At 47.2% G+C, this 25,731-nt stretch overlaps 1 protein-coding gene across 3 annotated transcripts in view; it reads left to right on the top strand.

Annotated features, from left to right (window-relative positions):
• Window positions 1-25,731, top strand: part of Stx18 (syntaxin 18) — a 100,087-nt gene that overhangs the window by 48,140 nt on the left and 26,216 nt on the right. Inside the window, exons 2-3 of one of the 3 annotated variants that reach the window (XM_052736045.1) lie at window positions 11,446-11,513; window positions 24,625-24,740. In XM_052736045.1, the coding sequence (XP_052592005.1) occupies window positions 11,446-11,513; window positions 24,625-24,740 (184 nt within the window). Of the gene's footprint in view, window positions 1-11,445; window positions 11,514-13,973; window positions 17,263-24,624; window positions 24,741-25,731 lie in introns of those variants that run through there. The other 2 variants (XM_052736047.1, XM_052736046.1) reach the window with 2 other exon arrangements.

Below are 25,731 nucleotides of genomic sequence, written 5' to 3'. Positions count from 1 at the left end.
CTGGCTGAGTCATTGCACCTGAAGGTGCTATCCTGCTCTCTGCCTTCATGCTGATCATCCATGACAATTCTGCTTTAAGAGAGCAGGGCAGATAAAGGCTATGCATGGAGGTCAGTCTGCGCACTGGCCCCGGGGAAGGTGTGTGCTGAGTCAGGGGGGAGATGGTGGGAAAGAAAGGCAGTGGGAGCAGGGAAAGATTCTGAGGGGAATGCACTGGGCACAGGCAGACAGGCTGGTTGGTGAGTATAGCACACAGAAACTTGCCTGGTGGAAGCCTATTTTCTACTTGGTGTGGGTGACCTTGGATAAGGTGGGTATGGGGTTGGGGAATCCACACCCATCTCGTTGGTCTGGTTTCCCAGGGTCTCATCTAGGAAGAGTATCTCACCTCACCACCTGCAACTCTAGCATGGAGTGTACACAGTTGCCTTCATCATGACTCCCAAGGCCACCAGCCATGGCTCTGATCCGTATCGAAGAAACCACAGTCTGTGCCTTTAGTTAGAGAGCTGAACTGCTCTGAAGTTTACGTCATTGCAGTTGTGTGTTCTGGTCCCATTGCACTCTGTTCAGAGGAATTATAGGAGCCCATGGTTTTCACTGGACTCCTGCACTTGGCCTAACAGACCAAACCAAAATGGAGTCATTCATGCTAATGCTGCTGAACCAAACCAAAGTGTTAATGAAGATGAGTGTTTTGTTTCTTTGGATGCAGGAGAACCTAGTTTATCTGAGTTAGTGCAACAAAAATAATTCCAAAAGCAGTACCAAGAGACTCAGGGCTGACGGATCCTGATTGTTAGTCTATAGCTCGGTCTCCTGTTGCTGCCCCAAAAAGCCCAGGGTCCTGCTGGAGGAGAGTGGAGGCCAGCTCTTCGTGAATGGTGGGCCAAGCCAACTTGATCTGTAGAGTGTGTGTGTGTGTGTGTGTGTGTGTGTGTGTGTGTGTGTGTGTGTGAGAGAGAGAGAGAGAGAGAGAGAGAGAGACAGAGAGACAGAGAGACAGAGAGACAGAGAGACAGAGAGATTTTTGACAGTCATCTTTCTCCTTATCACAATCCGGGGACTGAACTCAGGGCCTTGCACTTGCTGGGCAGGTGGGTGCTCTACCACTGAGCTGAATCTCCTCTGCCTCAGTCTCTGGAGTATCAGGATCACAGGTGTGTGCCGCCTTTCTGAGCACCCAGGTTCTTTGTTGATTTTTTAAGTTAAAATACATTGATGCTCTTTAATTACAGTTGTTTTCAATGGCAAAATGGTCAGACTTACGAATGACAAGAGGCCAGGGAAAGCATGAACCAAATGAAGACAGAATTTATCAGTAGCTCTCTTGGGGAAGTCACCTTAGTTGATGTAAAGTCAGCTTGACTCAGTGACTCAAGGGAGGGCATTCTGAAGTGCCACAGGAAGAATACTTACTACGTGCAGACACGGGAGGCAGTGGTTCTGCCAGCACAAGGCTTCCAGTCTATTCTGGGCATCCTGTTGGTATGTGAGACCCATGACCTGATATATTTAAGGTAATAAATGTGTCCAGAAGCTACAGACGTTATTTCAGGTAAAGAATTCATGAGAATTCTGGGAATGTTTAGCCTAGAGGAAGGGAAGCCTCCTTGTGTAGGAACACAATAACTGAAGGATTCTCCAGCCCTGAGTGTTGAGAGGGGGACCTCATGTGTGCCCAGCAGGCATCTGCTGCTGAGCTGTGCTCCTAGCTCATTGAACTTGGTTCAGAGGAAAAAGAATTCTTTACTGTTTGAAGTGGAATGACTTCCCAAGAGGCAGTTGGCTCCCCATGTGCTGTCCTTCACAATTAGGTGTCTCCTAGAACCTTCTAGGCCTAATAATCCAGGCAGGGGCAATCAGTCACTTCTTTATGCTCTGGTATTATGCAGTTTCTACTAAGCAAATAGAAAGGTCTAGTAAAGTCCAGTGTCCAAGTTTTGCTGGACAGGGAATATACTAACCATCACCACAGAGATGCAGTGTACGGTGCTGGGAAAATGGAGTTGAAAGGGGTCTTTTCAGTTAGCATAGGAAGGAAGTGGGCCCCTGAAGGAGTGGGGAGGAAGAGTAGTCTCTGGTATTTGCCTGTTCTTCAGGTCAAGAGCCCAGGCTTGCCATAAAGCAGGCACTACTTCAGCTTGGGGTGGTTGCTGATGTGGGGCCGCTCAACCTCGGCAGTACAGGAGGGAGTCCTTTCATTTTGCATTGGCATTAAGAAGGCAGTTGTTGTTCTCTGAGAGCTGTGTGTTTGGTTTGGGGGGTAGGAGCTTCCTATCTGGAAGGAAACCCCACTTTGCAGGTTTGTTAAGTTAGCTGCTAGTATAGAGAGCTCTCGGTCACTGTGCCCACCCCACAGCACTACTCGGCTTTCCCTATCCAGCCAGCCCTACTCTATGCCATTCAAGACTCTGGGAAGTTAGAGTACAAGGGTGAGGCTAGAAAAAGTGATTCCTAGTACTCATGGTTCCTGTCTGTCTCTTAGAAGATGCATTGAATTCTGGGAGCTGCTGTACAGCTAGAGTGCATTGCTTCTGAGTCCAGAGCAAAGTTTGCGGACTGATAGTACCTTACATACCCAGCTGATGAAGATCAGATGCAGTCAGTTGGCCTCGGAAAGGCTTTGTGCAGAAACGGAGGGCCAAGAACCGCAGTACCACAGGTGGAACCCTCTGGTCCCGGCGGCTTTGAGTAGCCGGTGGTGGGAAGATGAGGGCATGAGAAGGAGCCTGCTGAGGGATGGGCACTGAGGTGTGGAGGAAGGGAGTGGGCAGTGGGGGCAGCTCCTCTCGCAGGTACTTAGCAAGGTGAGTGGGCAGAATTCACAGGTGTGGGTTATTTGTGAGCGCAATGGAGGCCTGTGATTTTCTGACTTGGGAATTGAGAGAGAGAGAGAGTGGGGGGGCTCTCAAGTCTTTGGGGTGATGAGGACAACTGGTAGTGAGCCATGAGCCAGAGTCGAGTGGAGTGGTTGCCCCAGTGCCCTCCCAGGACGTGCTCCCTTTGATGCAGCCGTGGAGTGTCCAGAAGACAACTGATCTGAGAGAGGTGGGCCTGCGTGCGTGTTTTATGGGCTGGTGACTAAAGCTCTGATTACAATGAGTATACCCAAAATGGAAAGGATGGCATCAAGGACTGGGCTGAGCTTAAGAAGCAGATTCTACAGCTCGGTGCAGGCAGAGAGCAACCCTCAGAAGGAGCCATGCTGTAAAGAGGACTGGATGTCAGGAGGGCCCTGTGAGGACTGGAAAGAAACTTCCCAGAAGGGCAGTGGTTCTCAACCTCCCTAATGCTGTGACCCTTTAATACAGTTCCTCATGCTGTGGTGACTCCCAACCAAAACATTATTTTTGTTGCTACTTCACCACTATTATTTTGCTACTGTTGTGAACTGTAATGTAAATACCTGTGTTTTCTGATGGTCTTAGGTGACCCATGTGAAAAAGTTATTCGACCCCCCCCAGGGTTCATGACCTAAGGCTTGAGAGCCACTGCTCTAAGGGTGACTGCCCGCAGTGAGGGCCATCGTTCTGTGGTGGGGGAAAGTGGAAGGAACACAATACTTGCTTACTCAACAGTTCTGTGAGGGCCATCGTTCTGTGGTGGAGGAAAGAACCTCCTAGACTAGTGGACGAGCGGGGCTGAGCCAGGCTCTCCGTAGGTGACGAGTCTAGAGATGGAAGCCTCTCTCCTGGGACCTAATTCCAACATCTCCCAGGGGCACTTCAGCAGGGTCCGTGCACGCCAGGCCTGTTAGTTCTGCTTTCAATTCAGACTTTTAGTAATTGGCGGTGAAATTCTCTTTCAGTTAGGACAGAGGTATTGGATTTTGAACTCAGCCGGCCCCAAGTTCAGCTCAGAACCCATCCTTGTGGAAGGTTTCTCTAGCTGATCAGTAGCTGGCAAGTTGTCACTCCACAGCAGTGCTCTTCTGACTCTGCTTCACACTGACTGACACAACAAGCTGTGTCCCCTGACCGAATGAAAAATAAAGAAGTAATGCCTTTGTTACGGGACTTTTTACAACATGCCAGAGGGACCTACTGGAGTCTCTTTAATCTTGAACAATGCTTGCTTCTTTCAGAGGCAAATTATGCAAATCGGTACTTAGTGTTCTGAAATCCATCCAGTCTTTGTTGGTAGTGTTGTGAGTGCCAGCAGAACCGAGTTCCTATCATCCTGGGGAGGGAGCTACAGGTCAGGCCCTGCAGTGATCAGCAAAAGACTCTAGTTCACTGCTTTGAACTGCCCTGCAGGGATAGCGCAGCCATTGAAAGGAATCCTACCATTTCTCACAGTGCTTTTGTTTTAGTTTATCTTGCTTTGAGTAATTTACAAAGCACCCAGGAAGTAACAGATAGCCAAGCTGTTCTGTAGGTGACACTCTTACTAAAGCTGGGCCTGCCGCCATGTTCCTCTAAGCTCCATTTGTGTTCATTCTGTCCAGTGCCTTATTGTAAAAACTTCCCAAACTCATCCAAAGTACGCGTGTGGGTGTGAAACAGTGTCCTTTCAGTTTCAGTATGTGCAGAACAGTTAACTTGGAGGAATCCTTTGATTCCAAACTAAATGAAAGAACAAGAGAGGTTGAAAAGCCCCTGGGGGGAAATGGTGGTACTATTGAGTGACCGCCTGGGAATGCTGCTTTCAGGCCAGTGCTGCCATCTAGTGGACAGGGAAAGGTGTGCAGCTAACTAGCTGAGTTAGAATTTTCATACTCTACTGAAATCCTTGTGGAGGAGAGCTTTCTATTTTTTTCCCTCAGAATTCAGCAGAAATGTGATAAAATATTCTTAAAATCTCTCTCACAAATCATATTTTGATCAATATCAATGGAAAATAATCCCGGAGGACTTGCGTATATATTTTTGGAGTTAAGGGATTGTAAATACTGAGAAAACAGAAGAGCCAGAGTGCAATGGAAACATCTGAGATTGGCGATTATCTGCCAGGATCTGAGGATGGCCTGTGATTAAGCAATAAGATGCTGCAGAAGCAGCAAGGTGACTGTTTACGTGACATGTTGTAGCACAGCCCCTGCCTGGGCCATTTAATGCACAGGGAGCGCTTGCTTTTCTAATTGTACAGATTATCTCCTTTGTTTGGGCTCACCCTAGAGCACTGTATTTCTATTATTAAACTTTTAAAAGTGTAAAAAAGGAAAAAGAGAGAAATCATTGTGAAGGACTAAGTTGATGAGCTGGGAGTGGTGGCCACACCTTTAACTAATCCTAGCATTTGGGAGGCAAAGACAGGCAGATTTCTGTGAGTGAGGCTGTCCTCAGTTCCAGGCCAGCCAGAGGTACACAGTACTGTTTATTCAAAAACAGAGCTCTCGTCTTAGAGGGGATAAACATTTAGGTCACCCCAAATCCCATGTTCCAACAAAGAAGCAGTTTATGAAGTTTGTTTTATATTAATAAAGCAAAAAGATCATAAAGCAAGACATTTCACACACATTAGTGGGAACACCAGAAAGGCAGGCTACAGCAAAGGGGAGAGATCTCGTGTACAGGCCGAGCATGCTCTCTGACAGCACTCTGAGCCTTGGATTGGTGGAAACTAGGGGTCTGCTCATGTGTTCCAGAGGATTCCTATCTGGTAGTCATAGCATGTGAGGTCTGACACCGAGGTGGGCTGTAAGAAATGGATATTTAAAGGGCACTTGACTTGCAGCATTCCAGCCTTTGCATATCACTGAACTTCCAGTCAGCCTTCGCCGACAGCTTCTTTTCAGGAATTCTTACCCACAGTGAAACCTTGCCTCAAAAATGAAAAAAAAAAAAAAAAAGTACTTTGGACTAGTAATAGACATGAAAGTAGTTCAAAACAAGGTGTGGCATATCTATGCTTGCTCTAAGGTCCTTAACCTGGCCTGGAAATTGCAGAAGACAGGGTCAGAAGCTGGCCCCTGAGTAGAGCCTTACAAGCAGGAATAAGTCAAACAGAAATCCAGGATTAGAAACTGGGCAGGCAAATAATCCAGTGTCTTTGGTGGGGCATTTCCCCTGAGACAGTGTAGGTTATTGCCACAGCTCCTGGTTGGTTGCCCACCAGAACTTGACGGTAAAATCCTAACACCAGAGACACCACAGACTTTGGTCACAGAACATGGAGAAATCAAGCTGGTGCTAACAGGAAGCTTCCTCCCTGTAGGCTAGCTCTCCTGGTACTGAGGTGCTTACATACTGTCGACCACAATAATGACCAGCATGGCACAATGTGACCACTGGTGCATTGGTGGCACAAATGTTATGGGCAGGGGGTTGAACAGCTGCTTTAGGAGGACACACCTGTCATTTTGGCCCAGAGCCTCCGGGTGGTGCGCACAGAGACCCCAGGAGTGAACCTGCTGCTTTGTTCGGCTCAGTGTCCACAGTATCCAACTGATGCCTAAGTTCCTACCTCTCTACCCACAGTTAGTGCGACTCTCTGACTCATCAGAGGCATTCCTGGTGCAGTTGCTGGTGGGCAGTGCAGAACCTAGCAGCCAGTCAAGCGCTCAAGAACAGCGGTCACCTCCCTCTGCTTCCTCTGCTTTCTTTCCTCTGCCCCCCTTGCCAAGCTCCACACAGACCTTCCTGGAGCTTCTCCTCATTGTGGGTGTGGGTCACTCAAGTGCCTGTGTGTCCTTGCGTGTGTAAACCGTGTTTGAGGTAGCTTGGTGATTAGGATCAAGATAAATGGCCAGCATCATCCCAGAAAGTCTTTCCGACCATCCTGTCCTTGTGAACCTTCCTCCTGACACCCTGATGGCCTTGCCAGTTCTGAGCTTCCTGGGTTACAAAACGTGGAACAACAACTCATTTCAAGGAAAACACGTGGGGCTGTGAAGACACACATCTGTTGCAAGTCTGTCTGTCTGCAAATGTTTAAAGATAGGATTTTGACTTTAAAAAGAATTTTTAGGGTAGGTAAGATGACTCAGCCCAACTCTTGTTGCCCAAGCCTGATGGTCTGAGTTTGATCTCCAGAACCCATGTGAAGCTGGAGGACTACTGACATTAACAAAGTTGTCTCCCGACAGCTACACATGCACCATGGCATACATCTTACACATATGTGCAAAGAATAATAATCAAGTTTCAACTTTAAAAACGGAGTTTTTTTTTAGATCACCGAATGCAAGCATTCATTCCCACATGAACCCCAGCTGATTTGTGTGAAGGAAAAGCAAGTACAGGGCAGAATAAACAGCCTCGCCTTTGTGTCTGGCTTTTGATCTCTTCTAGTTCTGTTGCTCACTGGCCTTGTGACCTCGTGCAGGGCCTGTTTCTACATTTAGTAACTGGAGTAGTGGATGATGTCCAAATCATACAAATGCCCTGAGGGCACAATCCTAGCATATTTGTAGCTGTCGAGCAGTGTATCTTGCCGAGCACGCAGGTGACTGGTGGTCCATGGGTTATGATGACTGTGTGTATGTGGAGGAATGTACACCAGAAGGGAACTGCCAGCTCATGTGGCCTGTGCCCTCCAGTTCCTCCTCGTCCTCCTGTTGAGTCAGGTGCTAGAGAACTAAGGCGTGGTACTTAGACTGCCTGGCTGGCTTGTGTCTCTGAGCCAGGGGCATCTCTCTAACCCAGTCTTCTCCCTGGTTGAATGAGCACATGCAAGAGTTCCTACCTCCTGGAAGGTCTGCAGTATGACCAGCTATGCATGCAGAACTTTGAGATTCTATCTGCCCTGGAGGAGGCTCTGAATAAGGCTTTAGTGGGTGGTTTTTAATGTGCTCTTAGTACATTAAGTAGAACATAAGTGAACACTGCAAGTTCTTAGATGCAGTAGCTAGAGTCTGTTGGGGTTTGGTTGTTGGTCTAAGTTATCACTTACTAGTCATTTTTTAACAGGAAATCTCTCCCCTTCAAATGACTAGAATTAAGAAAGTGCTAAATGGGAAGCCTTAAAATAAGGTGGAAGAGTGATTGAAGGAGACACCTAACATCAACCACACACACACACACACACACACACACACACACACACACACACACACAGAAATCTTAATGTTTCCTTATTGCATTTCATTCTTGGCATGAAAATATTTTATATAGTATGCTGATGTTGAGTTGTAATACCATTTTAAATTAATTCTTTGAAGATTTCATGCATGTATACCATGTATTTTGATCATGGGGGGGGGGCCCTCCAGCTTCCCCTAGACCCCTAGACACTTTACTCCCCACCCGAAAGTTCATCTCTTCTTTTCATAGCTCACTAAGTCTGGTGCTGTCCTCACGTGCAGGGGTGTAGGGTGGCCCACTGGAGCATGGGCATGCTAACATCCCGCTTCCTAGAAGACAACTGACTCTCGTAGCAGCCTTAGGGGAAGGGCTGCTGATGTTATTAAGTAACCTTTTAACTTGGCAAGAATTACATTTAATCCTGAGTGAGCTTCGGGGAAACATTGTGTCACTGTCTTTTTGTAAGCCGTGGCACCCTCTTGCTCCTGCACTCCTCTACAGGACCATGTCTCCCTTGAAGACCAGCTGACTGTAGGTAGCAGCTGGGTCTGACCTGTGTCCTGGATCTCTCTGGAGCTTTTAAGACTTTTTATGAGAATCTTTCTGACTCCTTATCAGAGCTGTTTTGGAAATGAACCCTTAAATAGATATGTCTGTTTCTCAGCTCACAGCAGATTGCTGTAGATCCCAGCTAAAAGCAGCAGGTAGACAGTCTTCTGGTCCTGTGGCTTGTGTACCCTCACCTGGGCTGCCCACCACATATAGACAAGTGTGTTGCAAAGACCCTCAGGGAAGATCCATTCAGTATGTCTCACCCCACCTCTTTGGCTCCTCCACCTCCTTCATTGTATCAGAACCCCCGTGATCACACTGAGCTACTCATCTAGAATGATGCTTTGGTTTGAAAGTCAACAGTCTACTCACCAGTGACAGGGTTGGGCATCTTTCCAGAACAGAGTAAAGGGAGTGCCCTGGGATGTCTGGGAAAGCATTTTGCTTTCTACAGTAGGTATAGCCATTGTGGGATTATTTAGTACCCCCTGTTCATTTAATATTTAGTGAAGATTGTGAGAGACAGTTTTTCACCAGAAAACAGAAAGTTCCAGAGAAGACAGTTACTATTACCCTCTGGGAGTTTCCTTCTGCCCAAGGGAAATCAGGTCATGGCCCCAGCATGGGCATGGTGTTGTCAGGCAGGAGCAGACACTGTAACAGGTGCACACGCAGCACCTGTTTGAGAGGGAAACACTCTTGAACAAGGAAGAGCAGAATGTACATAGGACAGTCAGAGGAAGAGCGGGTCCTGTGGGTGTACAGGTGATGGGAAACGCTGGACTCTAGCCCTGCAGTTCGAACTAGGCTAGACTAAGACCTTGCAGCTGTACAGAGGAGGACTTGGACTGCCAGATTTGGCATTCTGCTTCCACTCTTTAGGCACATGTTGGTGCCCCACCCCACACACATACACAGCCAAGCTGTAGCCTTTGGCTATAGTGTTTTAGAGCTAGAACTGTGCCAGTACTGAAAAGTCTACCATCTACTTCCCTTTCTTTCCTTTCATGGTTTACCTGGCCTGCCAAGGGTTTTTGATTCCTGGTAAGCAGGCAGGGCTTGAAACAGAAGAATTGCTGTATCAAATCTTACATGTCATGTGAGAGACTTTGCTTGTACATTTTATAATCTTTTCCCCACCTGACTTAACAGTGAGATTTTAGGATGCAGGGTAGATAGGAAATAGGAAGAACATGAGGAAGTCAGCTGTGGTAACTAGGAACCATGCCCAGTATGGACTCAGACCTGAGCTTGAACCTGAGTTCTGTATACTGAGTGTGTGACCTGAAACATATTCACTACAAGGTTCATATTCCCAACTGGTTATGGGAATAGTGGTGGTCAGTGAACACAGCAGGCCCTTGGAAAGAGGAGAGAATATGTTTGAAAGTGGGTGTTACTGCCCGGGGTTGGACAGACTCAGTCAGTGTTTGTTAAATAAATGAACATCCTAATCACACTTGGATTTTTTCTCTGTGCTTTTTAAGTGCCCTAGAGCACCTTTCTGAACTGCATTAGTACTACTAGTCAGGACCCTGTGGGAAGCTGGACTAACCTCTGTCCCACATCTCCAGACAGACCTGGTATGTGTAAGGATGCTGATCATCTTCAGTGCTTCCTGTGCATAGACTTGTGAGGAGCACTGTGCAGGCCTCCTGGGCAGCTCCTGGGGCATCTGAAAAGAGAAGCATGCATGTACCAGCTAAGTCAGCATTTACAGCATGCCACATGGGAGGTGTGCAGAGGTCCTTTTAAATGCACAGCCAAGTGAAAAGTAGCCTGAGTTGGTCTACAGAAAATGTTGTGGAGAACTGAAAGTTCAGCAGATCTGTCTTGCAAAGGCAAGAATGGAGGCCTGAGTGAGCAGTAGTCATGGGACAGAAACAGGCCACTGCTGGCTAATCATTCTCTCCCTCTCAGAACACTTGTTCCCAAGACTGTGACCTGAGTTTGAATTATTAACTCCCCACTGACATATAGGTGTTCTAGAGCAGGGTTGGTTCAGTTTCTAGTACTAGAGATGGAACCAGGGCCTGGAGGATCCCAGACAAGGGCTCCTGTGCCTAAGCTACACCAGCAGCCCCAGTAGGCTTGTTATTAAACCTGAAGTCAGCCCTATCAAAGTAAGAATTTCACAGTCCTTTGCTTCTTGCTCATCTGTGGGAGCACCCACAAAGAGGGTGGGGACCCATGTAGGTGTAAATAATTGTCCAAATCATCTCTGTGTTGCTCCCACAAGTTCTGTTTATATACCTGCAGCTTTGGCCTCAGGATCTATCCCTACAACACCTGAGAAAAGAAATGACTGTCAGTGAGTGTAGATACAGTATACTAAAGAATTGCCGCTTATTGAGCTCCTGAAGTACACTGTTTGGTAGAGTCTGCACTTTCCTTAGGCATCGCCTGTGCCTAACATCATAAGTCACTACAGTTAGAAGAAGAAGCAGGCGCTTGTAAGAGACCCTCCCCTCCATGAGAGTTAGCGTGGTAGAGTTAGCGTGGCAGAGTTAGCGTGGCAGAGTTAGCGTGGCAGAGTTAGCGTGGCAGAGTTAGCGTGGCAGAGTTAGCGTGGCAGAGTTAGCGTGGCAGAGTTAGGGTGGCAGAGTTAGCGTGGTAGTGTTAGCATGGTAGAGTTAGCATGGTAGTGGCTGTGAGATCCTAAAACCAAAGTTGTGAGTTGGTTATGGTGGCTCATGCCTGTCATCCCAGTATTCTGAGTATGGAGGCAGGAAGACCACTAGTTCAAGGCCATCCTGAGCTGTATAGCTAGACCTTGTTTTAGCACACACCCCTCCCAGCAAAATTAGAAACAAGTTTTGGAATTCGAAGTTCAGAGTCTCCCCGTGGCTATGCTCTACTGTGTGGGAAAGTGGGCCCACTCAGTGTATGCCTGTCCATATAAAGCATACTATCTTTTCCATTGTAGATTTCTCACATTGGGAAGCTGAGAGATTTTCTCCTGGAACACAGAAAGGAGTATATTAATGCTTACAGGTAAGTGGGTTCTTCTTTAAAGACTTGAGTGGCTGCGTTCCTTTCTGTTGTACATTCCGCTCTTTTTCGTCCTCACTTTTTACTAACTCACAGCTGAGTGTCTATTACAGTGATAGCTCCGTGGGAAGGAAAGGGGTTACTTCATTTTCTACTTCCATTCAAGGTCTGTGATTGAGGGAGACAGGAACTGATACACAGGCTGTAGAAGAACACTGCTTACTGGCTTGCTTCTCATGGCTTGCTCATCTTTCTTGCGTATACACCCTGGACCACCTGCCAGGGGTGACACCACATCAGTGATTACTGAGGAAAATGCCCTCCACTACAGACAGTCTGATGGAGGCATTGTCTCAGTTACATTCCCTCTTCCCAGATGACCCCAGCTTCTGTCGAGTTGACGGACACTTCCCAGCGCTTCAACCAGGTTATGGGGCGGGGGGGGGGGGGGGGGGTGGGGTGTGTGTGTGTGTGTGTGTGTTAAATATCTGCAGAGTGAAGCAGAACCACCGTGGTGGGTTTGTGCTGAGTCACTGGTGGCCACTTGTCAGCAGCAGACTCTTCCAGTCTGTGTGTCTCTCTGTCCATCTTCTACTAATGGATGACACTCATTGCCTGACTGTGGATAGTGCTGTGCACAAAGGTGAGAACACATGTGTCCATGTCCCCTGAACCTGGGGAGGAACAAGATTTTTAAGGCTCTCCTAAGTTATTTTGACCTATGTTTGGCCATCTCTGTCTGTGACTTTGACTTCTCTGGTTTGGTGGCATTCTTGTGAGCCTATTTCCAGCCCTCAGCCTGTGTCTGTCACTGGGTCATGCTTTTCTTGCCAGTTCTCTTCCTAATGGCAACCTCCTTCTTTTGACACTCCCTGGAGACAGAAACAAATCTCTCTGGCTTGGCTTTTTTCTGATAGCGTATCTCAGGAGGGCTTCCCTCAGCCCCTCGTGTACTTATGGTCACGTTCCTCCTGGTGATGAAGTCCCATTTCTATCAGTAGCTGTTTGCTTTCATCACCTGAGTAGATCCACTGTGAGTGTCCACCGCATTGCTATTGGCTCACCTTCTCCTCTTAAATCAAGCTCCTAGACCCCTTCTGCCACAGTGCTCCAGCCTTGCCAGCCTTCCTGGAAGGCTCCAGGCTCTTTCCAGCTGCAGGGCATGCCCAGCTGAGGTGCTTCCTATCCCACACATCCGCCTTCCAGCTTCAGCCCTCAGCTTGTATACTCTGTAGTGTATGGAGGACAGAGGAGAGCCTGTGCATGCTGAGGCCTTAATTAAACTGTCTTCTAAGAGGCCTTCTCTACCACTACCCCTGACAGATCTCTCCTGTTAGTGTTGATGTCTCCAACTTGTGTATTTTCTTTAAACATGAATCACAGTGTGTAATTATTTAATCAGTTAGTAGGTTTTTGTCACTAATTTGTAAATTTTGTGAGGTCAAAGACCTTAATTTCTCATTCAAATTCCTGTAATGCTTCAGCTGTACTTTGCACTCAGTCAGTATTTGTCAGATAATACACAAATGATTCCCTCATATCCCCAAGGCACATGGCTAGCCACTGGTTCTCATCCACGGGTGTTTTGGCACCATATTCACAGATTTTGTCACAACAGTGAGAGGAGTGCTACAGGAATCTGGCAGGTGGGGCAACAGCATGCCAATCATCCTGCAGTGCACAGCACAGCCTTCCACAGCCACAGGGCAGCTGGCATTGACCCTGAAGGGGCTTTCCCAGCCTGACCTGCTCACTGTCCACACATCCATGGATCTGTGAACACCTGCCCAGGGCCTTCTGCAATTTTCGAGGTGTAGAGTACATCAGAGAGTAAGGCAGAAACTATCCCTCCTTTTTACAGCCTGCATGCTAGAGGGTCGGCACAGCATTGATGGTGACATGTAAAGACAGAGCAAGCCATGGGGTGGGAGTGCTGGGGATGTTTGCCGTTTTTTCCGTAGTGTGGTTAGGACAGGCCTCTTGAGGCTCCTCCTTGTAGACTCCTCTCTGAAGCTTGAACTCCCCGGCAGGATTGTGTCCTTCCTGCCTTGCTCCTTTCTCCTCCTGTTCATCCTCTGCAGAGAAGGCAACAGTCCCACTGGGCCCTGTACTCCCAACCCCAGTGCTTCTGAAAGCCAGCTACATACATGCTTCCCATTGGTTTTGATGACTTGGCCCTCTTCTTCCCTCACACACACACACACACACACACACACACACTTACCTTGCTTCCTCCCTAAGCCGCACTGTTTCATTTCACTGCCAAACATCAAGGTCTGCCAACTTGCTGGAAAGAGGGTTAGCACCTCAGACTTTGTGGGCCATGCACGCTTTCTGTCACATGTGTTATTGTTTGTTTATTACCTTTGAAAAACAAAAGCAGAACGACTTCTTAGCCCCAGATTGCACAGAAGTGGACCCGAGGGCTGGATTGGGCTGTGTTTTTTAGACCACTGGTGCGTGCCTACCGTCCTCACCATTTGCTGTGCTGGAACCCTGCACGGAGAGCTCCATTGCCCTCTCTGTTCTCCCGGGTTTACTTTCTGATGTGCTCGTCATCAGATCCACTGGCTTCTCTCAAACTGTGTTAATGGAGGCACACAGAGCACACCCATGTACCTGCCTTCTAGTACACAAAACACGTGTTTATTCTCTTATTTCTTCTACCATGGAACTTTGGGGGTTTTCTTGGCTCTTTTGTCTTATTTGTCTCTACTTTGCATTTGAAACATACCCTAATTATTGTGTTAGTCAGATTTTCATCCCTGTGACAAATACCTGAGAGAGCAACCTAAACGTAGAGATGGTTTATTTTGTTTCCTGATTACAGGTTTCAGCTCATGGTCAGTTTGCTGTATTACTGTGGGCCTGGCAAGGCAGAAAGTCATGAGTCATGACAGAGACTTTGGCAGGACAAAGTCGCTCACATCTCAGCAGCCAAGAACTGAGAGAAATGGGATAGCTACCACCCTTCAAAGACATGTCTACAGATATGCTTCCTCCAGACAGGCCCCACTTGCTAATAGCTCCTTGATGCTGTTTGTGGACTGACGATCCAGTCGTGGTTCAGTACTAACCAGCTGGAGGGACCAGGCCTCCAACACAGGCCTTTAGAGGACCACTTTTTAGTCAGACTGTTGCAGAATATTCCTTTACACTGTGTGAAGATGTGTCACTGTGATTGGTTTAATAAAGAGCTGAATGGCCAATAGCTAGACAGGAAGAGGTTAGGTGGACTTATGGGGACAGAAAGGACTTGGGGAAGAAGAAAGGTGGAGTTGCCAGCTAGACTCAGAGGAAGCAGGACATGCAGGAAGAGAGGTAAAAGCCGTTAGCCACATGGCAGCATGTAGGTTAATATAGAAATTGGTTAAATTAAGTTATAAGAGCTAAGTAGAAACAAGCCTAAGCCAAGGCCAAGCTTTCACAGTGAGTAAGAAGTCTCTGTGTCATTATTTGGGAGTTGGCAGTAGAAAGACTTGCTACACCAGACAGACGGCAGTCCTCTATCTCCCCACACACTCAGTCGTCTTTGTTCATCTGTGAGGGGCACTCCTAAGTAACGAATGTAGTTTTTGTCTCGTTTAGCCCTGAATTCCCCTGCTCATCTTTACTGAGTGCCTACCATGTGACACATTCCACTCCATGCCAGGCAAGAGACAGACATTCCGCTCCTTGTCACACAAGCAGGCAGCACTGTAAACAGGAGAGGCACCACAGAAGTAGAGCTCGGGGGGTTGGGAGACCCTGGCCTTGTCAGGGAAGACATCTTTGAAGAAGTGACACCCGAGCTGAGGTCTGAAGGAAAAGGAGTTACCCAAATGCCAGAAAGGAGGGAAGGAATCCATGGGTCCAGTGAATACACCTGCTGTATTCACTGCGCCTGAGAATAGTGCCTGTCCTGTTGTGAACCGGGTAGCAGAGAACCTCATATCCAAGGTGACTGTGAGCAGCCCCCAAACCTAACAAGCAATATTATGCTTTTAAACATATTTCATTTTAGTGTCTCAGAATACTCTGAGATGTTTGTAATCCTGCTGCGTTGTACTGCGTCATAAAGCCCTCTGTTAGCTGGCTCTGAACACTAGATGGCAGTGTAAATTTTATTTCTGAAGGTGTGTCTCTGTATCAGGTACTAAGTCAATAGGTTGCTAACTAGAAGCTGCAGTGATTTGAGGAAATAGAAATGGTTGGAGCCTAGCAATTTCCAGCCCTTTTCCTTGTCTCTAACTGCTGAGGCTACAGGTGCAATTGTATAGACCTTTCTTGAAAGTCTTTTGCCCTGCCAGTGGCACTCACACAGGGATGCTGACCATTCCTGAGGCTTCCAGACTTGCTAGACATGTATGGAGCTCTGTGATAGTGTTGTCAACTGACTTGACCGGACCCCGAGTCACCTAGGAGATAAGCCTCTGAGTACCCGTGGGAATTATCTAGGTCAGGTTAACCGATGTGGGAAGATTAACCTTAGCTGTAGGCAGGACCCCTCCCCTGGGTGGGGACTGTGAACTCTTTGAAATAGCAAGCCGAGCACCAGCTTTCATTGCTCTCTGCTTCCTGGTTGTGAATGCAATGTGATCAGTGTGATCATCGGATTCAAGCTTTTGCCGCCTTGGCATGCCTTCTGCGATGGATCATACCCTGAACGCTGGGCTGAAAAAGCCTTTCACTCTTAAGTTGTTTTTGTCGCAGCAACAGGAAAAGACTAAGAAGGAGCCACCCCATCAGTGGCACAGTACAAGAATAACAGAATGCTTACATGCCCAGACTAAGCCAATTTTCCATAAAAGCCAAAACTAGGAAGAGCATTGTGCTGAGGCTTGAGTAACAATGTTGAATGTAGCTGCAAACATGAGGACATTCTGGCAGTTAAAAGATGCACGATTCTGAATGAGGAAGAGAGAAGAGGAGAAAAGGTCAAGAGGTCCAGTTCCAAGCTCCTTTGTTACAAAGACAATAAATCCTGGTGTTTCATCCACATTAAAAGTTCAAGGCTCCTTGTTAACACTCCCATTGCCTTGGAAAAGCATCTGGCCGCTAGATGGTGAGATGGAGGTGGTCTGGCTCAGGCCACCCCAGCACTGTAAGAGTCGCCGAAACCCATCTAATCTCCAGGCTAGGTTCTGCCCACTGCCTGTTTCAATACAGGCTCTTACCTAAGGTCAGTTTCATGTGTGTAAATGGTTGAGGGTGAGATAAAAGAAGATAACTTTTTGCCACATTTGAAATGATGTGAAATTCCAGTTTCAGTGCTGTTGGGAGAATGGTACTGTTGTAGTAGAATTTGAAGATGATTGTAATGGGAGGAGGGACAGAGCAAGTTCCCAGGGGCCCCAGACTGCACAGCAGACTGGCATCTCAGTTCAGCCCACTGCAGCCCCAAGCCTGTCTCTTCCCAGCCACTGTGGTAGCAAATGCTGGGGCTGATGACCAGGACCCTGGGGACATCCTTAGCCCCTTTGAGCAGCACATAGAACTATGTCCCTGAGGCTTCTTTACTCTATAGCAGCCCAGCATTTTGTAGAAATTTAGTCTTCTCTGCTAGCCCTTACACTCCAGTTCTAGCCTACCCTGGTCTCCTGCCTTTGAAAGAGCATGGGCTTTGGGACCAGACATACTTCTGTCCAGTTTGGCTGAGTATCAGTCCATATGTACAACTCACATCACTTCTCTGTGCTTTTCTTTCTGATGCAACATGAACCATGGTCTTATGAGGATTAAATGAGGATTCCTGGCACACAAGAGTCCCTTGGTGAGTGATGATTGAGTTAACTCTGATGACCCATGATGCTTTGACCATCAAATAAAGCCTGGATGGGGATAAACTAGGCCAACAGGCAGAACTTGAAACTGTAGGTGAGCTGGTTTGTGATATTCTGGTCCTAAATTAGACTCAGTCAGGTTAGTGCCGCTGAGCAGTCATAGTCCCTGGCTCCCAGCTAGCAGGGCCAGGTGCCTTTGCTAGGAGAGAGTGGAACAGAGGGAACCTCTGCTGTCTGTGGGCAGGCCAGTCTGGAGATGAGGGTGAGATGGGGAGTGGGCTAGGTACATATCCAGTTCCTTTGGCCAGAGTACTCATCAGGGAAATTCCTGCTCCTCTCTTGGGAGGCTGAAGAGGGGGAAGCCTAGGTTCACTCTGGGGAAACTAATGCACATGGAAGTGCCAGGACAAAGGACTAGTGTCCCCACACTGTGCTCTCCCTGAAGATGGAGACCAGCCTCCCTCATCCACTCCCACCAAGTTCTCTTTCCCTAAGGTTGTAGAGTACTGCCAGCCATTCAGCTTTACAGCCTCCCTCCCAGTACAATGTACTGGCCTTGGCCTGCTCCTAGGAACATTTTATAAGCAGTGTAATCACAGAATTGAAAGAGCATGGGTAGAAATATTGCCTTCAGACCATGAGGCTTTGTTAGTTTAACATAATTAGGAAGCTATAATTTTTTCCAGAATGTAGAGCTCAGACTTTATTGACCCATTTAATTTTTTTAATAATGACATTTTACTAGAGCAGAACAGCATGCAGCCTAGGCAGCCTCTGGCTGGATCTTAGAATGACCTTAATTAAAATAATTTCTCCATTCTGTACCTTTTCCATGATACCCTGGCAACAAAACAGTGCCACTTGGGAGAACAACTTTGTTAGTTCTGTTGTTGCTACTAAAAGAGTAAAAGCTCCATCAGTTTCCAGTATCCAAGGTCAAGTGGGTTCTGTATAATGTATCTGAGGACTCCCCTCCTCCCCGAGTAATCAGTATTCTCAGATTAGCCTTTAGACCTTCACTCTCACTCAGCTGGGCTCCATTAACTGGGACTATAGAGCCAGAGGATGTTAGTCCTATGCCTTTGGAACCAGTGCTGTCTAGGTCCACCCTGGTGGCAGGTATTTGTTCAGAAGCCAGCATCAGTCTAATTCAGGAGCCTTTGACCTCTTTCACCTCGGTGCTTCCAGAAGAGCCACTCAGACTGCAGAGTAGGAGAAGTAACTGGAAGTATGGAGTCACTTATTCAGACACCTGGGAAGAACATTCCAGAAGGAGAGCCAGGGCTTCTAAGGTCCGTGTGCAACCAACATGGAAGGTGGAGGAGCAGAAAGCTATGAACCCAAGCCAAGGGCTGAGGTGTGTGAGATGAGCCAAGAGAGTTCCTCAAGAATGGCCTTGTCTATCCTAACAGCCTTTGCTCTGAGGAGCTTTGGAAGGGCCTGTGCAGAGGGCTTCACAGGATCCAAATATGTAAGAGCACCCATGTGACTGGTGTGCCGAGTAGACAAGGAAGGTCTGGGTAGAAGCAGCAGACCCTGGAGTCAGCTTCTGTTGCAGACTGGGAGATGTTGGTAGATAGATTCTAGGGAATGTTTTGAAGGTAGAGCCAACAGGATATGTAGATAGATGTATACAAACCGAGGCAAAGGGGAGCTAGGGATGATGTCAGGGTTTGTGGCCTGAGCAGCAGGAAGGGATGGAATCATTACCAGCACATCCTAGGGAAAGCTGCTGGAGAGCATGTTTGAAGAGAGAGGTCAGGAACTCAGTTTTAGACATATGTGCAATGCAGAGTAAACATCTGAGTGGGGCTGTTGAGTGGGTCATCAGATGTCTTTGTTTCAAGTTCACTGACTCTCCTTTCACTAAGTTGTAGCACTTCAGAGACCATCCATCATTCCTCAAGATCTTAACCACATAGAGAAGAGCCTTTGCCCTGGTCCGTCCTTCAGAGCACTGTGTTGGTCGTGGGGCATTCTGTCTCCAGAGCATTACTTCGTTTCTGCTGAAGTTGCTTGCCCTCAGTTCCCAGTTTAACTTCCTGCTTTCCTTCTGTGTTCTGTTTCTTCTTGAACACACAGGCCCAGTTCCAGGCAGTTCTGCATCCCTGCTTCTTCCTTTTTGAACCTCGTGCCATCACCCAAACTCTGCCATTCTCCTCCCTCTGTTATGTTTGCCTTGTTGAAACGGGGGGAGGGGGGGAGGCGAGGTTTCTATGTATCCCAGGCTAACCTTGAGCTCCCAGTCCTCTTACCTCCCCTCCCCAGTCCTGGGATTCCAGGGGGTACTCCACCAAACCCAGTAGCTCCATTCTGAAAATAAAGTTTGACAAAAATTTATCATGCCCCTACCCTTTATAAGTGCTAGGAAACAGAGAGAGGCTGGGCATACACTTGCTGTCATGTATGAGGCCCTGGGTTCAGCCCCAGCACTGATTAACAAACAAGCAAACAAAGGATGCAAACAGATAAACATAGAGATGAATAAAGCAAGATTCTTAGCTGGAGGTCAGTAGCCCCAGGCCTGACCTTCTACCACTGTTCCATGTAACGTGTTGTCCCGTCATTTCTCCTTGTACACCCAGCCTTTTCATTGTCTGCAGAGTCCCTGACTAGCTCTGAAGGCCACTAACGACAGCGTTCCCACCTGCCCTATGTTCCAGCCAGTTTGAAGTCCTCACCCTTCTCTTCTGCCTTCATTGTTACTTGCTGTAGGATGTTCTGTATGGCAAATGTGTTGCTGATTGGTCAATAAATAAAACACTGATTGGCCATTGGCTAGGCAGGAAGTATAGGCGGGACAAGGAGGAGAATAAAGCTGGGAAGTGGAAGGCTGAGTCAGAGAGACACTGCCAGCCGCCATGATGAGAAACAGCATGTGAAGATGCTGGTAAGCCACAAGCCATGTGGCAAGGTATAGATGAATGGAAATGGATTAATTTAAGCTATAAGAACAGTTAGCAAGAAGCCTGCCACGGCCATACAGTTTGTAAGCAATATAAGTCTCTGTGTTTACTTGGTCGGGTCTGAGCGGCTGTGGGACTGGCAGGTGAGAGAGATTTGCCCTGACCGTGGGCCAGGCAGGAAAACTCCAGCTATAGTTACTCTTACCTCCCTCAGCCATTCCTGTCTTTCAAGGATCAGTTTGTGGGTTCCTCTCTCCCCATCCACCACCACCCCCAAACACACACCAATATAGGAAACAAGCATCCTGGTCCAAACTCTCCTGCCTCATTGCCCCTGGTGACACACACGTGTAATCCCAGCACTTGGGAAGTAGAACCAGGAGGTTCCGAATTCCTAGGTCTTCCTCAGCTGCATAGTGAGACTGAGGCAAGGGTGGCCTCCATGTGACCTGGTTCCACAGAAGCATTATGGGGGTTCTTGAAGTCTGACTCCAGAGCAGGCTGCCTTGGTCAAACCCCATCTCTGTTAATAACTAGTTGTGCAACCTTAGCAAGTTAAATAGCTTTCTGTGCCTCAGTTGGTTCATTTGTAAAATGGGAATATAATAGCACCTACCTGGAAGTTTTGAGAATTAAGTAGGTAAATGTATGTAGCTCCCTAGATTAGAACACTGGTCAATGTCAGTTCATGAAAGTATTGCTGACCATTAGCCTATGCTGTGTGATATAACGTGTCTATATGCATAGGCCTGTCGATGTCACCTATTTGATAATGTATTGAAAGCAGGGTCTGCGTTCAGCTCCTGTGTGTAGCCCAGGCATTAACAATTTAACTTCATAATGTGTATTGACCATGCATATTATATGCCCAGTGTACACTATAAAGTTGCTGTGACTCTAACATTTCCAGCAAAAACAAGGCTATATTCGTAAACTGTTGCCATATCCTTCAGCACCCGGCACAGTAAAGCATTTGCTCTTTTCTGCCTCTTCTTTACCCTCAGGGCATGGCTGTTTCTATATAAAATTGTAGTCAGTGATGTTTTGACCCTGAACTTGTCATTCCTTAATGTACCGCCAACCAAGTCAGAAGGAGAAACATATTCCTTTAAATTTCTGAACCAGCAAATAAATTTGTATTTTTTCACTCCCCTGCCATCTCCTGAAGTAAATTGACCAATTCAAATTCATACCTAACGTAGTCTCCTCTAATTGAATCTACTACTTAGCTATATTGAGATCTGTAACACAGTTATTTCTCCTCATAATCAAGGAAATAAAACTTGATGTTTATATATGCATGTCACATGAGAATAGCTTGGAATTGTTTACAAGATGTTTAACCTTTTCAGAATAGTAATAATTCTGCTATTGTAACTTCACTGTGGCTTGATAACTTTAGCCTTCTCTGTTTCACATGCACACACTGTGTATCTCGTGCTTTTAAAACACAGTGGAGCAGCAGAGTAGGGAGCGCTCTTATAAGTGTTCCAGCTTCCCACTTGTAAAGCCCTCAGTTTGGCCTGACACCTTTGGCTCAGTACCATAAGCTCCTTCCCTCCAGCCTGGGCCTTCTGTCCTGGGTGTGATGTGTGTTTGTGTACACAGACCTGCATTCTAGGCTTTTCCTTTGCCTCCATGCCCAAGCAGTCCATGTTGCCTGTCAGTGTCTCTTAGATCAATCACCTTTACCCCCCAAAGACACTGCCTGCACCTAGCCTTTCGAATTTTCTTGGACAATGGCAGTGGTCCCTCAACTGGGATTAGAGCACCTGAGGTCAGGATTCTTCAGTCTTGAGGCAGTGTGCTATGGAAAAACAAACCATGTGCAAATGGCTCTGTTTACAGTCCTCCACTGACCATCCTGCTGGTGAAGGCAGCACTGGGAGTGGAGGGTGTAGTGTCTGTGTTTGAGTTTTAAATAAGTGCTTACTGTCACACTATCTCAGGAGGAATGGTGCCGCCATGTGCCAGACACATCAGTGTTGCCGAGAAGACTGAGGAGGCGCCATAACAGGCTGCTCCATCTTCTCTCAGAGATCAGGCCTCAATTTCAGTTTCCTGAGACTGAACAAGCAGTTTCTGAAAAAGCCACAAAGGGCAATTAATCAATCTCCAGCACCCCCAACAGCAAGGACAAGGAGGCCTGCTACATGCAGTATCAGGCCAGGCCTGAACCACAGTCAGCAGGTAACCAAACAAAGCCTGGGACTTGTCCAGGCCTGCCCCAAAATGGAAAACTGTAGCCCTGACCAGCCCCTAATTAGCCCTAGCCAATTAGAACATACTAATATGATTGCCACTTGCTTAAGCCAGTCCTATCTAAGATGACCTAATGCTCTAGGAACTCCCCTTGGCTGGGCTTCAAAGGAGCCTGTGGGCTCCTCTCAGCATTGTCACCATTTTGTCTTTGTGTGGGATGGCAGCCCCGGCATACTGGAGTCTTTCTCCAGATAATAAATGCTCTTGTTGATTGCATGCATGAATGGTGGTCTTTTGTGGGACTTTTCCAGGACCCCAACACTACCCCTCTCTAGAACCAGGTGCCTCGTTTACACAGGGCCAGCCTTCCTGCTCACATGTGCCTGGGTGTGAAGTAGATACTATATGTTCACTCAAACAATAAGCCACAGCGTGAGGAATCATATCTGGTCTTTGTCTCCATCCTCTGTCGGCATGCATTCTGTTCCACCTGCCCTGCCCAGCACCCCCATCCCACATGTGCTGACCATGCTCCTCTTTGAGCTCTACTGTCCACTTCCACATCAGCACCAGTCAGTGCAGTTCTTGGCACTCTGGTTTCATGTTGATCACTCCTACAGTTGAGTGCCTTTTGTGGAAATGGAAATAAGCCTTACTCAGTTTTGAACCCAACTTAGTACTTATGCTAAGGGAGTGAATGACTTGTGAGGATTAAATGAGAAATCGGATATACATAAAGCACTGAGAACCAACCTGGCATATGCTCAGTGTCTGACTGGTGTTAGTCAGGGACCCTGTGCTGCATGATTTTACCAGGGAAGCAGACACAAGGTGGACAGTCTTTACTTCCACATAGCTTTGGAGGAGAAAAACAGACTTTTTGGTATTTCTGGGAACAATAAGTGCAATAAATTAAAGTAAAGCCGGGTCAGAAGCTGACAGCAGTGCATTAGAGGTGAGGGTCAGAGGTGGTCCCAGCTCTGTCCCAAAGCAGCTTTGGAGGAGACATGATAATCTCTTGACCAGCACAGCATGAAAAAGTAATGTTGGGTGAGTTCCATGGGAGGCCATCGTTTCTGGAGTGAAGTAAGTGATGGGACAGACCAGTGGTCAGAGCCACTCACAACAGAGTGGAAACGCTATGACCTAGGTCACAGGTGAAATAGGACTGTCAGGACTTTATCTTTTGTCCTCGTGGCTAGATGGACAGGTGAGTGAAATGGGTGGTTTGAGTGTCTACATTACATAAGTGCCCTTTCAGCTTGCAGCATTGGGAGTCCAAATTTCCGTTGTGAAGTCCACAGTTTTGAAATAGGCTAAGGAGTATTGCTGTTACTGATTATGCTGCCACACTCAGTCAGCGCTTGTGAAGGAGAGCTAGGTGTTCTATATTGTTCAGGGCCTTGTTACTGAAAGTGGATGCCCCTACCAGCCTCGTCACTTCAGGATGGTTTAACTTAACATCAGGAGAGATAAAATTTATTTCTAGAGGCTTTTTTTTTTTTTTGAGACAGGGTTTCTTTGTGTAAGAGTCCTAGATGTCCAAAGGATTCACTTTGTACACCAGGCTGGCCTCGAACTCACAGAGATCCGCCTGCCTTTGCCTCCCAAGTGCTGGGATTAAAGGCGTGCACCACCACTGCCTGGCTCTAGAGGCTTTTTATTGTGAGTTTTGAAAACTGCTTTCTAGAATCAGAAAACAGCCCGCAGAAGTTTCTTGTGTTTCATATACCCCCAGATCGTGTCCCTACAGCATGCAGGCTGAGCGGCTTGGGACTCTAACATAGTTATTGGGCTATGCAGTCCTTAGTCGGAGCCTCTGTTCCTCGCAAAGCTGTGTGTCGCAGCCTGTTATATTGGCCCGCCTCTGTGGAAGCTCTGTAGAAGACTGTACCTCATGGCTTCTGTTCCACTCTCCAGATCACTCTCCCACCTGTTGGTCTGGCCAGCCCCCTCCAAGTCTCTGCTTTGGTGTCATTTGGTCAGAGAAACCTTTCTAATTTTTTTTTTGTTTTGTTTTGTTTTTTGAGACAGGGTTTCTCTATGTAGCCCTGGTTGTCCTGGAACTCACTCTGTAGATTAGGCTGGTCTTGAACTCAGAGATCCGCCTGCCTCAGCCTCCCGAGTGCTGGGATTAAAGACGTGCGCTGCCACCACCCAGCTTGAAACCTTTCTTCTTGACACTCTACCTGGACTGCATTATGTCTTACTGATGCCACCCTCAAATTGTTTCCTCTTTTTCAGCCATATCATGTCTGAATATGGGAGGATGACGGACACAGAGCGAGACCAGATAGACCAGGATGCTCAGATATTCATGAAGACCTGTTCAGAGGCAATTCAGCAACTCCGAACAGAAGGTGAAGTGCTCTGAAAGAAGCCAACAGATCCCATGAATGTGCCAACCAGTTAAACACTCATGGTGCAGCCATTTATGATCCCCTCTTTCTTTCTGAATGGCATTTAGGACTTCAACTTTGAAAATCCTTCCTTCCTGGTCAGTCTTCTAAGCTAAGCTGTTCAGAGTCCTGAAAAGACTGTCACTCAAGTTAAATAAATAGAAAGGACCTCTCTAAATAGAATCTGTAACCTACCAAAAGGCCAAGGTCAAAGGGAACAGATTGTGTGTGTGCAAGCATTTGCATATTTGTGGAGACATGCATGTGTGACTATGTTCTGAGTGGCAGGACAGATGACATAAATGTGGCTAAGGATGGACTAATAGTCTCTAATTGTTGTCCTATTAAAGTCAACCCCATATGAGACTTCGTGATTGAGAGGAAGCTCTGCTTCCATGACTTGAAAGCAATGCACCCTAGCTCTGCTACATGCTAGCTCTGTGGCCTTGGGCAAGTCGCTTCGTCTCCCTGGGCTCAACTTCTCCATTGAAACAGTACAGACAGGAGTTAGGCGTATCACTTAAGTTCTCACAGCATGCTTAGAACCCTGCCTGGTCCTAGGGGCCTAGTGTTATCTCCCCTTCGCTGGGCTTCATCCCCGTAGAGGAGCTAGGCTTCCCAGCCATGTGTCTTCCTTGATTTTTTAAGCACATACATTAATACTACAGAGGTCAAAATTGCCAAGTACTGTCGAACTCATGACTGACTTCTAGTGGAGAAGCTTCTGAAAGAACATGGGATCATCCACTGGGAGAGTCTTGATGAAAACTTACCAGAAAAATATGCATCATACAAAATTAGGTGTGCAGCATTGCAGACTACCCAATCTTCATGTGAGTCTTATGTTATATAGCCCCTCTAGTAAAAACATAACCTGTGCCCCATACCCTTAAGGGCATAGGCATTTGTGACCTTCATCTACCTCTTGCCTCTGGACTCAGTTGGCTTACTT

This window comes from Peromyscus californicus, unplaced genomic scaffold, assembly GCF_007827085.1.
Source record: "Peromyscus californicus insignis strain IS unplaced genomic scaffold, ASM782708v3 Scaffold_13__1_contigs__length_99412109, whole genome shotgun sequence".
Classification (NCBI taxonomy): domain Eukaryota; kingdom Metazoa; phylum Chordata; class Mammalia; order Rodentia; family Cricetidae; genus Peromyscus; species Peromyscus californicus.
Note: the sequence above shows the minus strand (reverse complement) of the source record. Positions and strands in the feature narration are given on the sequence as shown.